Raw genomic sequence first — 15,241 nt, 5'->3', positions numbered from 1 at the left:
ATACTTCCCACGTATTCCCTGCGTGTCGTAGAAGGCGACTAAAAGGGGAGGGAGCGGGTGGTTGGAAATCCTCCCCTTTCGTTTTTTTCAATTTTCCAAAAGAAGGAACAGAGAAGGGGGCCAGGTGAGGATATTCCCTCAAAGGCCCAGTCCTCTGTTCTTAACGCTACCTCGCTAATGTGGGAAATGGCGAATAGTATGAAGGAAGAAGGAACTATATAAAAGAAGGCCTCTCTGTTGATCCCTTTGTACACTTTCTTCAGATCCATATATGCTATATACAATTAACTTCCATTATCCAAGTACTTCTTACAGAAATGCTTCAGAAGAAACACTTGGTCCATACATCCTATATCTCACATGAAACCACAATTCTCCCCAGTCAGATGTTCTGTGCAGCCACTATCCTCTCAATCACCATTCCCCCATAAACCTTTTCTGGTAAACTTAACAGACATACTTCTGTAATTCAAACATTCATTTTTATTCTTACTGTCTTTGTATATATGGGCACTTCACTTGCATTCTGCCAGTCCTGAAGCACCTTATCCTGGGTCATGCAAACTGTGAATTGCCTGGCACACTTTATCACTTTTTGCATGAATAAAAAGAAAGAAAATCCCTTCTTGTTAATATCAGTTTAAATGACTGAAAGTTAAGCATCAACTAGGCAACTGTGTCCTTCCTAATACATAATGGTTTGGGGAAAGTGATGGATAATTATACTCTACACAAAATAATCATAATTTTTTCTTGTGGAGTGCAGTCATTGTTATACCTATGCCACTGTGCCTTCAATATTCCCAAGTAATTTTCTTATATTATATGATGCTCAAATATTATTGATGTACCTCTGCCCATCATCCTTGACTTTACAGCATCACATTCCAACAAACATGTGAATTTTGCTACATAATGCCTAGTCGTCTACAGGTGGTGAGGACCAGATCAGTTTGTAAGCTCTTATAACATGAGATTACAACAAAATGTGTAATCAAACACAGATGAAAATAACTTCCATCCCTGGAGAGGGATAATTTGATGGGTAAAAGTTTGCTACAAGAGAAAAAATTACTTTGTTTATTGAAAATATCATACACCTATAATAAGTTCTTCAACTCCTATATCTCTCTTCCTTTTCTCAAGTTCTTCACCTCAAAACATCTTCTATTTCTACTTCTTTTACCCTTTCATAATTTCCCTTCCAGGCCTGGTCTCAATAAGATTTCTGCCACTGACTGGAGTTTATGACATATCTTTCTCTAAGCATTTATCATTATTCTAAAATCATACTTCTCTCAATTACCTTAAATTTCATTTGTACAGCAACATAAAAGACTCACTTTACTTCATATCCTCCCCTCCTTGGACCAGCCTCAATTTACTCTTGTTGGGTATAACACTACTAATTTCATTCATGTGTAAAACCACATATCTACCTTTTTATCCTTATTAGCATTCTTTATGTTCTTTTCTCTTGTCTTCTCACATGAGCTGAGGGCTGGGCAAGCAGAGAGACACTCAGCCTCAGACTCAAAGTTGTTGAGGTTCCCTCCACACCCACCAAAACGGAAGGTGTCACAGCGATTGGATTCTGCGTTGAAGTACCAGCGTTTGATGGCTCCTTCACAGTAGCCTGAATCTTTCTTCTCATAGCAAACCTCTCCTGGAAAAGGATTCCATTAAGTGTATAATCATCAAGTGTAAAAGAAAGCAAACAAAGGTTAGTAAACAAAATGAAGTAAAAAGAAAACGATACTCCTTCTTGAGTCTGGTGTACTCTTCAGAACCTAGATGGAGTGACCTGAAGATACATTTTATTACTTCAACCATTTTCTATAGTAAATCATACATAAACACAAAGAACTTAGGTATTCAGATTCCTACAGCATTGAGAAAACTACCAAAAGTTAGCCCTCCAAAAGCAGTATAAGAAGTTTTCCCTTGCTACCAATGCCCAATGTAAGACAGCAACACCATTACTTCGGATCACTCTACCTGTTAGCAGTCAGACAACACTTCTTAATAATAAGCAGCAAAGAAATGGTATGGCAAGGCAGTGCCTTTTCTCAATGCCAAAACTGTTTATCTAAATTAGACACGAGTGCAGTAGATAGTAGAGCTTATCAGGTGGAAAAGCAACCTTAAGAGTCCTCTTTCTTGATTCAAGAGACCTTCAGCTATCATTATTACCAGTTTCAGTAGAATGCCATTGTAATCTTACATTTCCCCGTAATTTCTCTTGTAAGTTGCATAATGAATAGCTAATATTATGGCATCTCAATTCCATGAACTGGAAACAAATTAAGCTCAAAAATCTCAAAAATCTTAAACAACCTTTTACGATCAGTACAAAGGAACTTATACTCAGCATCTGATAAGTCTACCATCTACATATCTTTTGAAAAGAAGTTAAACTATGTTTCTGATGCAGCCACCAAGACTAAACAAAGTACTAACGAGGTTTGGGGCAACAGAGGGCGTACTCTCCTAGGGGCGAGAGGTGACACTTGTGACTGGAAGGGCATGTACTACCCTTGGGGCCACACTCCACTACGCTGTCATTCATCCTTAGAGGGGAACCTATGGATAAATGGAGACAAACAAAACAAAAGTGAATATTGAGGTAGTATTGTATGAAAAGATAAGTCACAGTTTTCTCATACTGACTTCATTTCCGTCAAAAACATTAATATAAACAACCACTTGATTACTCTTAACAATGTTATCAGAAGCAAATACACAAAATCTGAATTCTTGAAAAGCATACTTCCTGAGCAGTGTTCAAAAGGTGGTGGACTGAATGGAGCTGAAATATTAAAGAAATCTGTTAATTACTAAGTGCTATCAAACCCACCATAGGGACATGGGTTCTCCAATCTTGGCAGACACACAGGCAGTGGAGGACATGGCTCATCCACACAAGCCACATGAACAATACGACATTCCTCCAAGGGTGTGGCACAGGTCACCTCCTCACATGGGTCACGACAAGCACAAACTGGACAACCAGATGCGTCAAGACTATAACCGTGTAGACATGCAAGGTCGCAATTCATGGCCGGGCATACAAGTGGTTCCTACAGAAGTCACAAGGAGAAATTATACTGAAACATCATATATAGATTTATGTATAATGAAATCATAATGCTGTAATTGTTAAATGCAGCCCTAAAGAATTAGACATATTCAGTTCAGTGGTTCCTAATTCTCAATCTTTTCAGTAATATAAAGCAAAACATTAGCTTGAAACTTAACACCATCATGAACCAACCTGGCAGTTAGGGTGAGCTGGCTGGCTGACACGGGTGCCTGGTACTTCTTGTCCCTGTGTGTCAACACACCAACATGTAAGAGTGGCTGGATGACATTGTGTTGGCAGGAAGGCTCCAGTCTGATCACACTGGGGTAAGTACACACGTCCAGCAGGAATGCCAGCCTCACGAGCACGGTGCTCCAGAAGGGTTCTCTGGTGTTCACAGGCTGGGATGGGAGAGAATTTTCTTTCAGGAAGGAAATGAGGGGGCTGTGAGGTTCGTTAATATATGAAAATGAAATAGGTAAAGAGAAATTCCCAATCAAAGAGACGAATGAGAAGAAAAGGCCAGGTTGCTACAGAAGAGATCAGAAAGCAACTGTAAGCAAACCTGCAAACTGTTTTCACTTTTTAGGACAATGAAAAAAATGGATCTAAAATATCTAATGTATGAACTTGAACTCTGTGCTTAAATTTCAAGTGATTTACTTTACAACTGTGCATTGAATAAAAAAGATGATAATATAATTCTCCCTCTTTCCTCTAGCTCACACAAAGAACACCATTAACACAGACCTGTCATAACAATGGGCTGAATACACTGGGTGCCACAACCATTGCTACAACACTTGGCATCTCCAGGGCAGTGGGAATCATCAGAACACTCCAGGTCACAGTTACCACTTAGGACTGGCACAAGGAAAGGGCACTGGCCAGCCTTCTTACTGTTACCTAGACAGGAAGGTGAGGGAACTTCATTAGAAGACCTAAATGGATTCTACTCACTTATTCTATGGATGTTTGAAAAATCTCACCAAATCTCTCCCATCCAGTACATTAAAGGGGAATTCTTTTTTTATTCTAAGCGTTATTTTTTTCATTTCTATTCAGTCTCGAACTGTTATTTAATACATACCTGTTTGAGATAAACAGCACAAGAGAAATATTCTATCATATCAATGCCACAGCCTCAACCAAACTTACTTAATACAAAGCAAGTTAGAATCTTTTACAGTAATTTTTCAAGTGCACTCACAAATCTGGAGAAATAAAAAATCTAGCTGGTTTTATAACCCAAGCATCTAGATTTATGACACTGCACCTGCATTTATAAACTGAATTACATAGCATTCTCTTAATGAACTCTGCTTTTTGTCCAGCACAATTGGAATTAACAACACTAAAGAGGTAGAAAATACTCCCTCAAACTGATACTTACCTGGACTGGGACAACAAACTCCCTCAACAGTACTGTCATCTGCAAAGCAGGAGTAACCTTGAGGACATTCAAGAGCACGGGCTCTAGGGCTGCAGGCTAGCGTTGCATTGGTCTCTGGCAGAGTATATGGTTCCCCAAGGGGGCATGCAGGTGCAGCCGAAGCTTCCACCACAGGGACGCACTGTGGAATGGCTGGGCACACCCCATCCACACATGGGATATCTACCATCTGGCAGATGTGACTGGTTGGGCATTCTACATCCTGGCAAGGCAAACTTGTGTTATTCTGTCATCTGTACTTAGGAGACTGGGAGAAATATTAGTTATATTATTGTTGTTTGTGCCATTAGCATTAGTAATACTGGTGTTTCTGGTTCTGAAGGAATATGCCTCTGCACTCTTTTTATCCTTGAGGAGGATGTTTAATTCATACTGAGTGGAGACAAATACATAAAACACGTATAAACAAGAGAAAAGCATTTTCAGACCCTCTAATCCATCAAACAGTCTGTCTAACATCAGCACCAAGCAAGGTGAAGGACCAATCACAGACAATCTGATGGGAACTTACAGAGTATTAATGACAACATGGATTTCCATCTTACACAACTATTAGAATATGAAAAGAAAGTGTGAACTAACTGTGACATAATTGGCTGGATGGAATATTTTATTCAGAATGAAAACTTTTGATGTAGTCTCAGATAAGATCTAGACCACTAAAAGAGAAGTTGTTGGAGTTAGAGAGCAGATAAACAGGCTCAGGGACTTACTTTCCTGAAGGAAGCCAAGAATCCAGATAAGTAATTCAATTTTGACTGATGAGGAATTGGGAGTACATTCCTACAGGGTAGTGTTCTCAGCCAAATACTGTTTCTGATTTTGTAACTGACCTCCTAGTTGGCATCAAGTCCTATATCAAATGTTTTGCAAATGGTGTTATGATATGAAGGGGAATAAAACTCCAGAGACAGAAATTAAGGAGAATAAAACTCCAGGGACGGAAATTTTGCGTGAAGGTATTACTAAACTCTGAGAATGGAATAACAGTGAAAAGAAATGAAAGGAAGGAAAAACAAAGGATATGAGAAAAGAATGGGCAGAGCAGTGGTAATATAAATAGAGGAAGAAAATCCAAGTGTGTAGTTGCCCCTCATCTGAAACCAACAGTTCATGCTGTTATGACAACAGCAGGTGTGAGTACCATATCAGGAATGTAAGTGCACTTTCCTTGCATCAACTGAGACACAGGTAAGCACGAGGAGGTACAGAGAAAGGCTCCAAAATCAATAGCTGAACTATAAGACAAACCTTATGAAAACAGACTAAACAAATATGGACTAACAACATGAAAGAAAAGCACTGTGATTTGGTATCATTTGATATCAGGACCCTAAGTTTTATAATACCTCATAATATTGATATTACTAGTGTTAGTATGACTAATAATGGTAAAGCCAACTGTGCTAAAGCTGATAATATTCTTGTCAGTTTCTGCATTAGAAGCTTTGTCAACATCAAAAGTAATGATTTTGCAGTCCTAGTGACAATCCTACTCATGACAGTAAGTCTACCAGATTTGATAAAACCAATGCCATTTACTTCAAACAGATAATTATTAGACATAAATGGTGGCTTACTGTGTTAACCTACTTTTATGACCTTTAAAATAAAATGTGATATGAGCTTTGCTTTTCTACCTGGCATGGGTCACGGCATTGGCAGAGAGGACAGGCAGTGTCTGGGTCCAGCACAAAACCATAGTCACAGCCAAGGCGGCACAGCATCTCACCACAAGTTAAAGCTGCACGCACTCGATCACAGATTACCAGCTCTCGAGAAGAAGCCCTAAAACAATCAGAACATTCCTTACAAGAACTTAAAAAAGCTATGGTTTGTGGTTTGTCTGAATAATCTTCAGTTATTATTTCATATTCTGTTCGAAGTGAAAAATATTTGGAAAACAGAAATTGATGACTTAGAGTGTTGTGTTTAAACCTCCTTATTTATCAGTCTATCTAGATATCTGATGCTTGTCCCTATCTAACTAAGAACTCATCCTTGGTGGGTTGTTAATGGGAGAAAAGTCTCAAGTCAACTAAATCTAAACACACTTCCCAAGCTTGCTCTTTCCTCCTCTGGGTTATTTCTTCATTATATTCCCCCTAATTTCTCTCTCAAGATGCCAGCTGTCTTTCCTACAGAGAGGTGAATGTAGTACACCATGTGGCCAGTGAAGACAAGGTGAATGTAGTACAATCAATGGTTAGTGATAATGAGGTGAATGTAGCACAATAAGTGGCCAGTAATACAAAGTGAATGCTGTTGTATTAGGTAAATCACTGTCTTGCACCACATGACCACTGTTGATTGGCTTACTATGGTACATCATGTGCCTGGTGAGAGGATCACTCCATCTGAGTACAGGGATAGTAAGGAGTGGATAATGGGCACTGGATTATTGTGGTATATAATTTGGCTAATGGGGCTAGCATAACTGTGGTTCTGTTCACAGTTAATGCTGATATATTCAGTACAGAAAACTGTGATACATTATGCAGCCAGCATTAATTGGATTACTGTGGTTACATGTGTCGCAAATCCTAAGCAATTTATTATGGCAGATGATGTGGCTGGCCAGTGATAATGTGTTTATGAGGATAATCTGTGAGACAGGTGATGATAAAGTCACTGTAATTCACCTGTTGCCACTTGAGTTTTCAATGTGTTATTAACTCTGACTAGTGATGTTCAAATCACTATGGTAAACTATATGGCTAACAATGATTGCATCACTGCAGTACACTGTTTGTCTAGTCATGATGGGTTCACTACTTTATGTGACCATGGCAATGATGGTGTGGACATTATGGTAAAAGATATCACTGGTTCTCAACCTTTTACATCCACATACCCATAACATGTTTCTCTTGGACTCCTGACATCTAAAGTCACCATTTGACAAGGTAAAATACTTTCAACTTAAATAAAACCCATATTCATGCCATAGTAAATCATCCAGTATTCCCTAACATAAAGGTATATTCATATTTGTTTTAACTTACAGGAGGAACTTGTACAACTAACACCATTTACCATCTGGACATCTTTCATGTACCACTAGTTGAGAATGCTTGCATTTTATATTTCTAGTTTTTACTATGTAACTAGAAATGATAAGAACACTATGGTACACCATGTGGGCAGTAACAATGGAATGCTGTGGTACCCCAGGTGGCCAGAAATGCTGGGACCACTACAGGACACATTCACTCATGCCCTTTCTCTAGCTGTCATGTGTAATGAACTGAAACCACAGCCCCCTAATGATGAATATGGATAACCATTGCCAATGTACCACAAAATTTTAATCAGTTTCTAAGGAATCCACAGCAATAGTTATGGGACACTTCATCTGATATATACCAATAACATCTAATCATGTTATTATTCCTTCCTTCCCATCAAGAGCATCCTAGGCTTCTCAGTTTACTGCAGTATCTAGCTTATGTGTAAGATCAAATGCACAATATGAAATCATAAGCAGTGGCTGATATACTGTAAAACATTCTGTACTGTAATTTTGCATTTTTTCAGTCACTCTCATCTTTTATCCAACACATTATTACTTTTACGATCTGAGAATCTTTATCATAAATTCTACCAAATATCCATCACAAAGTTGGTAATTTTTCAAGTGGAATATTTCTGTTCATATGGTAACCTGTAAATTATTCACAGGCTATAGAAGCAGAGTTAGAGATGAAGCTATACATGATGCATGCAATACTACTGCAGTATTTGCTTCATGAATACGGAAATAAGTGTCAAACATGGACCTCTGAGAATGCAAATACTACATCACCTTTACTGAGAATTATAAGGTTCCAGATACTTGTAAGTTTCACAAATCTAAAGTCATAATGCACCTAATAAGTGTATTTGCTTGGAAGTCTTACACTTTCAGTAAGAACATAAGCAGACCATATCCAGTGATGGCTGCAATGTAATAAGCCTATTCAACCCAAAAACTTTTGCAGATTGTTTAAGACTTTCTGAAGGCCAAAATAAAAAGGTCCCTATTCATTATTAAAGCAAAATACCTGGAGATTTACTTGAATTTTTCATGCAAATACAGAAAGCTAGAGACACCAATTACTACTTATATGAATACCTACTTGGTGCCTGGGAGTTGGGTGCCAAAATCATCAACACACCAGCACTGGCCCAGATCATTACACTGAACCTGCTCATAGGCACCATTCTCATCACAGGTAGGTGTTGGGACTGCTAAACTTACACCCTCCAGTTCCACCAGATCACGCAGGTATTCACACACTGAGAAGGCAAAGCAAGAGGTTAGTCTGATATAAATTTGTTGCAAATGTACCAGTCTATAATGGAAATAATGCTGTTACCTCTAATGACCCATTCCTAACATCCCTATCCATCTATGGAAATTAGGTGTTTCTACAAAAAACAAACTTAACCTTTAATGGCAGTCAACAATGACTAATGTGTTCTTTCAGAACGGTAGTTGACAGCAAAATATGCTAAGTCTTCCTGCCTCTTTTCAAATATCCATATAACTTAAAGCACCACGAGTAGTCTATAGAGATCTCCTCCACCAATAAGAAGGTTGTGTGCACACAATCATCCTGCAAAGATATACAGATTCTGGACAACATGAGCTGTTGGGATGAACACTTTCGATATGACATGTATCAGATGCCGAGGAAAGTAAAAAAGAATAGCATTAAAAATGTGATGAAAAAAGTGACTTACAGAATGGTTTCAGTAAGATTATATAAGGAAACAGGAGACCTAGAAGGATGGTGTCCCCATCGAACTCGCTCTTGTGGATGAAATTATCAAGCAACAGAACTTAGTTTTCTTTTTATATTATCCTGGGGCTATGGAGCACTTTGGTAAGAGATTATAAGAAAAAAGTCTGTATATTTCCAAAGAGAAACACCTCCAATATCCTTCCCATATGTGCCAGGTACTTGATGTTCTCATATCAAGAAAACTGTAATATTTCTACTTACTGTTTATTCATGTTATTCACTACCAATACTGTGCCTATGTATGAAGTCAGAGTTTTGTATGAAGACAGAAACAAATCCCTCAATATCTTCCAAAAACTTGCTACCCAATCTCCAACTTGAATGTTAGTGTGAAAGGCATCATATTCTAAATATCTTCATGTTCTTTACCACCAACACTATTTGTGTATGAAATACGAATACAGTAAAAAAAAAAAGCTGAACAAGAAGAGAGAAATATCCTCTCCATGTCTTCCTGTCTCAAAGGGAGCTGTTATTCACATCCTCTTCTAGCCTTTTTTAACCACTGGAGCAGGCCATGCAAAGGTAATAAAATTTCCTTGTATATTCTTATACTTTTGAATGCAAGTCTAACATTTATAAAGGATATCTATTGCACTGCAAGCTGGACTATGCCCACCATTCAAGGGTTAGACAAGTAATTCTTGTGAAACAAATGTATGATGACCAAATCTACCAAAAAGGAAAAGCAAACAATTTAGTGTTCTGAAATAAGTGTAAATATTTGAACAATTATGACTCACTTGTTGGTCCCTGTATAAGACCGTGCTCTAGGGAAAGGTTCTGAGGAGGTTGTGGGGCCACACAAGAGGGTCCACATCCGGGGACCACACAACACTTGAGATCATGACCACACTCAGAATCAGCAGCACATCGAGGGCCCCCACACAACTCTTCACTTGCAGACCTCACAAAGGGGCACTGGCCAGGCTTGGTTGCTTCTAAAGGTGATCAACACAATGAATGTTTTTAGGCTGATTTGAAACTATGGGGAAATTACTGGTAATTATAAGAAATTGTGATTACATGTACCGAAGGACTGTATCTTAATTCATAATAAAGACAAGTGACCTGAACAATAGTAACGTTTTAAAATAATTTGCATTATGTATGTATAAAACAGAGCAGATGTTCAATCAACAACATAACCTTGTTTCCCTTTTTCATCTCTATTTCAATCATAATGGTTTCAAAGCAATCACCTGCACTTCTATGATACAAGTGGAAAAGACTGATGAAAAAAATGTCATCATTCAGCTTAATACCTACAACAAGAGAATTACAGAATATTATAAGCCAATATTCCATGTCTGTCTTAGATGATGGAACATGGTTTAGATGTCTACTAGCATCTGTGAAGAAGAAACTAAACAGGTTTACCATCTACTCTTATTGTTATGTTCAGATATTCTTACAAAGGTAAGAAAACAGACTGTTGTTGGTGACTGCACAGAGCTAACTCCTTATATTTACAGGCTGAATCTTTAATAAACTTAAAACCAATGACAAATCTCTTATTCCTAAATCATCTTAGTATTGTTAAATACATCATTCAAATTTTGCTTTGTTGCTGTCTCCCGCATTTGCGAGGTAGCGCAAGGAAACAGACGAAAGAATGGCCTAACCCACCCACATACACATGTATATACATACACGTCCACACACGCAAATATACATACCTACACATCTCAATGTATACATATATATACACATACAAACATATACATATATATATACATGTACATAATTCATAGTCAGCCTTTATTCATTCCATCGCTACCCCGCCACACATGAAATAACAACCCCCTCCCCCCGCACGTGCGTGAGGTAGCGCTAGGAAAAGACAACAAAGGCCCCATCATTCACACTCAGTCTTTAGCTGTCATGTATAATGCACTGAAACCACAGCTCCCTTTCCACATCCAGGCCCCACAGAAGTTTCCATGGTTTACCCCAAAACAAATAGCTGCATATATGTTCCTAAACACTGAAATAATGTTCGCAATGAAAAAATACTTCCATAGCATTTCATTTCTGTTCTTTACCATTAAGGCTAACATCCTCATTAAAGTTTTGAATAAAGTTTCTGAATAACAAAGTGCTATGATTTTAGGCATCATACTATGTCTTTTCATTTTATGAATAAGAAACTAAGCTTTTGTAAAAGAAATACTTGCAAATAATTTTTTTTTCATGTACATAAATCCCATTTCTGACAGTTCTTAAGGCATATTTTGAGACGATTTTTTTCGCTCATTGTATACTTCTGTGAACATCACGTATATACTTTTAATGTATTCTTCTGCTAACAATTTTGGATCAATATACTACTATTATCGCCCATAAGTTCTGAGCATTTGTGGTATGCCTAATTGGGATGAAACAGGTCAGCCCCACCTACCTATGATAGCAACAACAGGGCAGCAGATAGGGTAGGCATGAAGTGAAGCTGGGGGTAGGCACATGTGGTCAGATGGGCATGGGGACTCAGTGTTGCATTCGGCCACCACCCCACTCACAGACAGAGGAATCAGTCCGTTAGGGCAAGTAGGTGTTGGCACTGGTGTGGCTGCAGTTGTGGTGGATGGGTGCATCAGTTCATCTGAGTCATTAGATAAGCCTGATTGGAAAGAAAGAGATGTGGGTGGTGTGACTCAGGCATCCTTTGAAACAAGAGCACACCATACACTACAAAAAAATATCCTTATGATGTTAAAAAATGTTATGAAAATGTAGCAGATGAAATTTAATATCATACATATTTCAAACAACCGTTTGGAAATTATGAAAAATGAAACAAGGAGAGTAGGAGTCACTTTTTGCATGCATCTTAAGAGCCAATATGTTGTAGATAACAGCAAAGAAAGGTTCACCATAGCACAAGCAAAGAGCACCAAAAGGACTGCACAAAAACTAAGGTTATTTGTAAACTGCAATTAACCTGGAACAAATATATGAAGTCAATGATTATGATGCTCTCATCTATGAAGTGAAGGAGTGACAAACAGAGATGGATGATGGGGTATCACAACAGCTCTAACTCTACCTCCTTGAGGCAAACTGAAAAAAAGGGGAAGAATACAAGAAAGGTCATGCAGGAAAGCACATACCTACAAGCACCTGTGACAAAAAATTTTCTTTAAAGCAGAGCTAGCACAGAAGTTTCACCATGAATCCTGCTTATTTCATATTACATTGCACAGTAATGATGTTCTCTGCTACATATAATGCATGACTGTGTATCTCTGGCTCACTGATAACTGTTTTTAAACACCTGGTTTAGTAGTCTCTCTAAGGCTTCAGTTTTCATACCTAGCAGATTTATTTCATTGGTTAAAACACTTAAGAGTCTCTCAATCATCCTTGCTGAGTCCTCAAGTATTTTTCTTTGGTGCATATTTGTCATAGAACATTCCATGAAATTCATATACATTAATTTACTCTATTCCACCCATAGTAAAATTTTCAATCGTTCAGTGTTTTCTTTACCTCTATATATCTGATGCCAATTATGAATTATAACTATCATACAACTTCCTCTCCTTTCTCAACTATATAATACAAGTCTGTTACTCTTTCATGAAAATTCATATGTTCCATTCTGTCTTATTCGTTTCTAAAACGGTTGGTGACCATACAATACAGTAGTTTTCACTTTTTCTTCTTATAGCAAACTGAATTTTTTCATCAACATTTTTTTATCTCTCACAAAAAAGTTGTTGTTATTTAACTTGATAAAAAACTTCAATGTGAACTTCAAATTCTAGATCTTTCCTCAAAACTCCTCTTAGATCTTAAAAAATCTTTTTCAATGTCTTTCCCATATTGACCTTATAAGGTGCCACCAATGTATTGTTAACAATTTCAAGACTTAACTATTCAATTTCTTTTTGAGAGGAAACTCCATCAAGTTCTCTTATAGATATTTAAGAATCTTATGCATTTTCCTGTTGTCTTCTGATTCTATCATTTTCCTGACTTTGCTGTCATCTGTAGTGCATCTAACCATACTCTTTTTAACCTCCTTATTATATATCTAATTACTGAACCTATCACCATTTCCACAACTGACAGAGCATCTTCGACAATCACAATTCAGTTTGTCACTGTTAATCTTCTGTTTTTCAGAAACTTCTTGATCTATCTTCCTAGTTTACTTTTCATGCTTTGTTTTCAATTTTCTCTAACTAGAGATAAAGTACATAGAGGTACATACGATCAGATTCCGCCAAAGGAAGGAAATGCATTTAGTGCTCCTTGCATGAGAGAGAAAGAAAATGTGAGGAAGCTGCTAATGACATTATGGTACAGTATAGATTAAACAGAAGGAAGCTGCTAACACTCACACATTGGGGTGGCAGAGCAGAAGTCACCTTCACAGCCAGGGTTGGAGCGCATCACACAAGTAGAGTTCTCAGAGCAGGTAAGCTCTTGACAAGGGTCATCACAGTCGCAGGTAGGACAACTATCTGCACCAATCTTGTACCCATATTCACAGGTTGATGAACACAATAGATCCCCCTGACACGAACGACGGGCCTGTGCAACTGCTGTGAAGAGGAAGGGAGATACAGTTTTGTAATGGCTATTCTTGCTTTTGCTTTTAAGAGTATTTTGCAATAATTGATACTAAAAAGTGAACTACCTGTTCTGTGTGAATTACCATTTCTATGATAAGTTACGTTCCTAAGAATAACTATGAAAGGAGTCATGTTTTCTCACTGAGGAGTATTTCTACCCATTGTTCCACTTTTCATAAATTAGTATCCTTGCAGATGATGATACTCTGTGACAATGATAATCATTTGTATGGATGAGAGAGCTGGTCATGAGTGACTTGATTTTGTTTATTAGATGCTTTCCATAAATAGTAGTTAATATTGGGAAACAGTGTTCATGAATGAAAATTTCTATGAAAAGGAAATTTCTACTTATGTAATTTCTACTTATATAAGTATAAGTTTGTTGAGTATTCCTGGGAAATTATATGGGAGGGTATTGATTGAGAGGGTGAAGGCATGTACAGAGCACCAGATTGGGGAAGAGCAGTGTGATTTCAGAAGTGGTAGAGGATGTGTGGATCAGGTGTTTGGTTTGAAGAATGTATGTGAGAAATACTTAGAAAAGCAAATGGATTTGTATGTAGCATTTATGGATCTGGAGAAGGCATATGATAGAGTTGATTGATATGCTCTGTGGAAGGTATTAAGAATATATGGTGTGGGAGGCAAGTTGTTAGAAGCAGTGAAAAGTTTTTATCGAGGATGTAAGCATGTGTACATGTAGGAAGAGAGGAAAGTGATTGGTTCTCAGTGAATGTAGGTTTGCGGCAGGGGTGTGTGATGTCTCCATGGTTGTTTAATGTGTTTATGGATGGGGCTGTTAGGGAGGTGAATGCAAGAGTTTTGGAAAGAGGGGCAAGTATGCAGTCTGTTGTGGATGAGAGAGCTTGGGAAGTGAGTCAGTTGTTGTTCGCTGATAATACAGCACTGGTGGCTGATTCATGTGAGAAACTGCAGAAGCTGGTGACTGAGTTTGGTAAAGTGTGTGAAAGAAGAAAGTTCAGAGTAAATGTGAATAAGAGCAAGGTTATTAGGTACAGTAGGGTTGAGGGCCAAGTCAATTGGGAGGTAAGTTTGAATGGAGAAAAACTGGAGGAAGTGAAGTGTTTAAGATATCTGGGAGTGGATTTGGCAGTGGATGGAACCATGGAAGCGGAAGTGAATCATAGGTTGGGGGAGGGGGCGAAAGTTCTAGGAGTGTTGAAGAATGTGTGGAAGTCGAGAACATTATCTCGGAAAGCAAAAATGGGTATGTTTGAAGGAATAGTGGTTCCAACAATGTTGTATGGTTGTGAGGCGTGGGCTATGGATAGAGTTGTGTGCAGGAACGTGGATGTGCTGGAAATGAGATGTTTGC

The 15,241-nt window shown here is 38.1% G+C and overlaps 1 protein-coding gene across 4 annotated transcripts in view; it reads right to left on the bottom strand.

Moving 5' to 3' along the window:
* LOC139758369 (uncharacterized) overlaps positions 1 to 15,241 on the bottom strand; it is a 402,449-nt gene that overhangs the window by 37,610 nt on the left and 349,598 nt on the right. For 3 of the 4 annotated variants that reach the window (XM_071679670.1, XM_071679668.1, XM_071679671.1), the window contains exons 9-19: positions 13,669 to 13,872; positions 11,724 to 11,942; positions 10,066 to 10,263; positions 8,654 to 8,813; positions 6,176 to 6,323; positions 4,476 to 4,737; positions 3,833 to 3,988; positions 3,275 to 3,483; positions 2,858 to 3,080; positions 2,461 to 2,583; positions 1,440 to 1,666 (exon numbers count right to left, since the gene is read on the bottom strand). In XM_071679670.1, coding sequence (XP_071535771.1) covers positions 1,440 to 1,666; positions 2,461 to 2,583; positions 2,858 to 3,080; positions 3,275 to 3,483; positions 3,833 to 3,988; positions 4,476 to 4,737; positions 6,176 to 6,323; positions 8,654 to 8,813; positions 10,066 to 10,263; positions 11,724 to 11,942; positions 13,669 to 13,872 — 2,129 coding nt within the window. The remainder of the gene's footprint in view (positions 1 to 1,439; positions 1,667 to 2,460; positions 2,584 to 2,857; positions 3,081 to 3,274; positions 3,484 to 3,832; positions 3,989 to 4,475; positions 4,738 to 6,175; positions 6,324 to 8,653; positions 8,814 to 10,065; positions 10,264 to 11,723; positions 11,943 to 13,668; positions 13,873 to 15,241) is intronic. The other variant, XM_071679669.1, reaches the window with a different exon arrangement.

Source organism: Panulirus ornatus, chromosome 30 (assembly GCF_036320965.1).
Source record: "Panulirus ornatus isolate Po-2019 chromosome 30, ASM3632096v1, whole genome shotgun sequence".
NCBI lineage: Eukaryota > Metazoa > Arthropoda > Malacostraca > Decapoda > Palinuridae > Panulirus > Panulirus ornatus.
The sequence above is the reverse complement of the archived record's forward strand: the minus strand, read 5'-3'. Positions and strand labels throughout refer to the sequence as shown.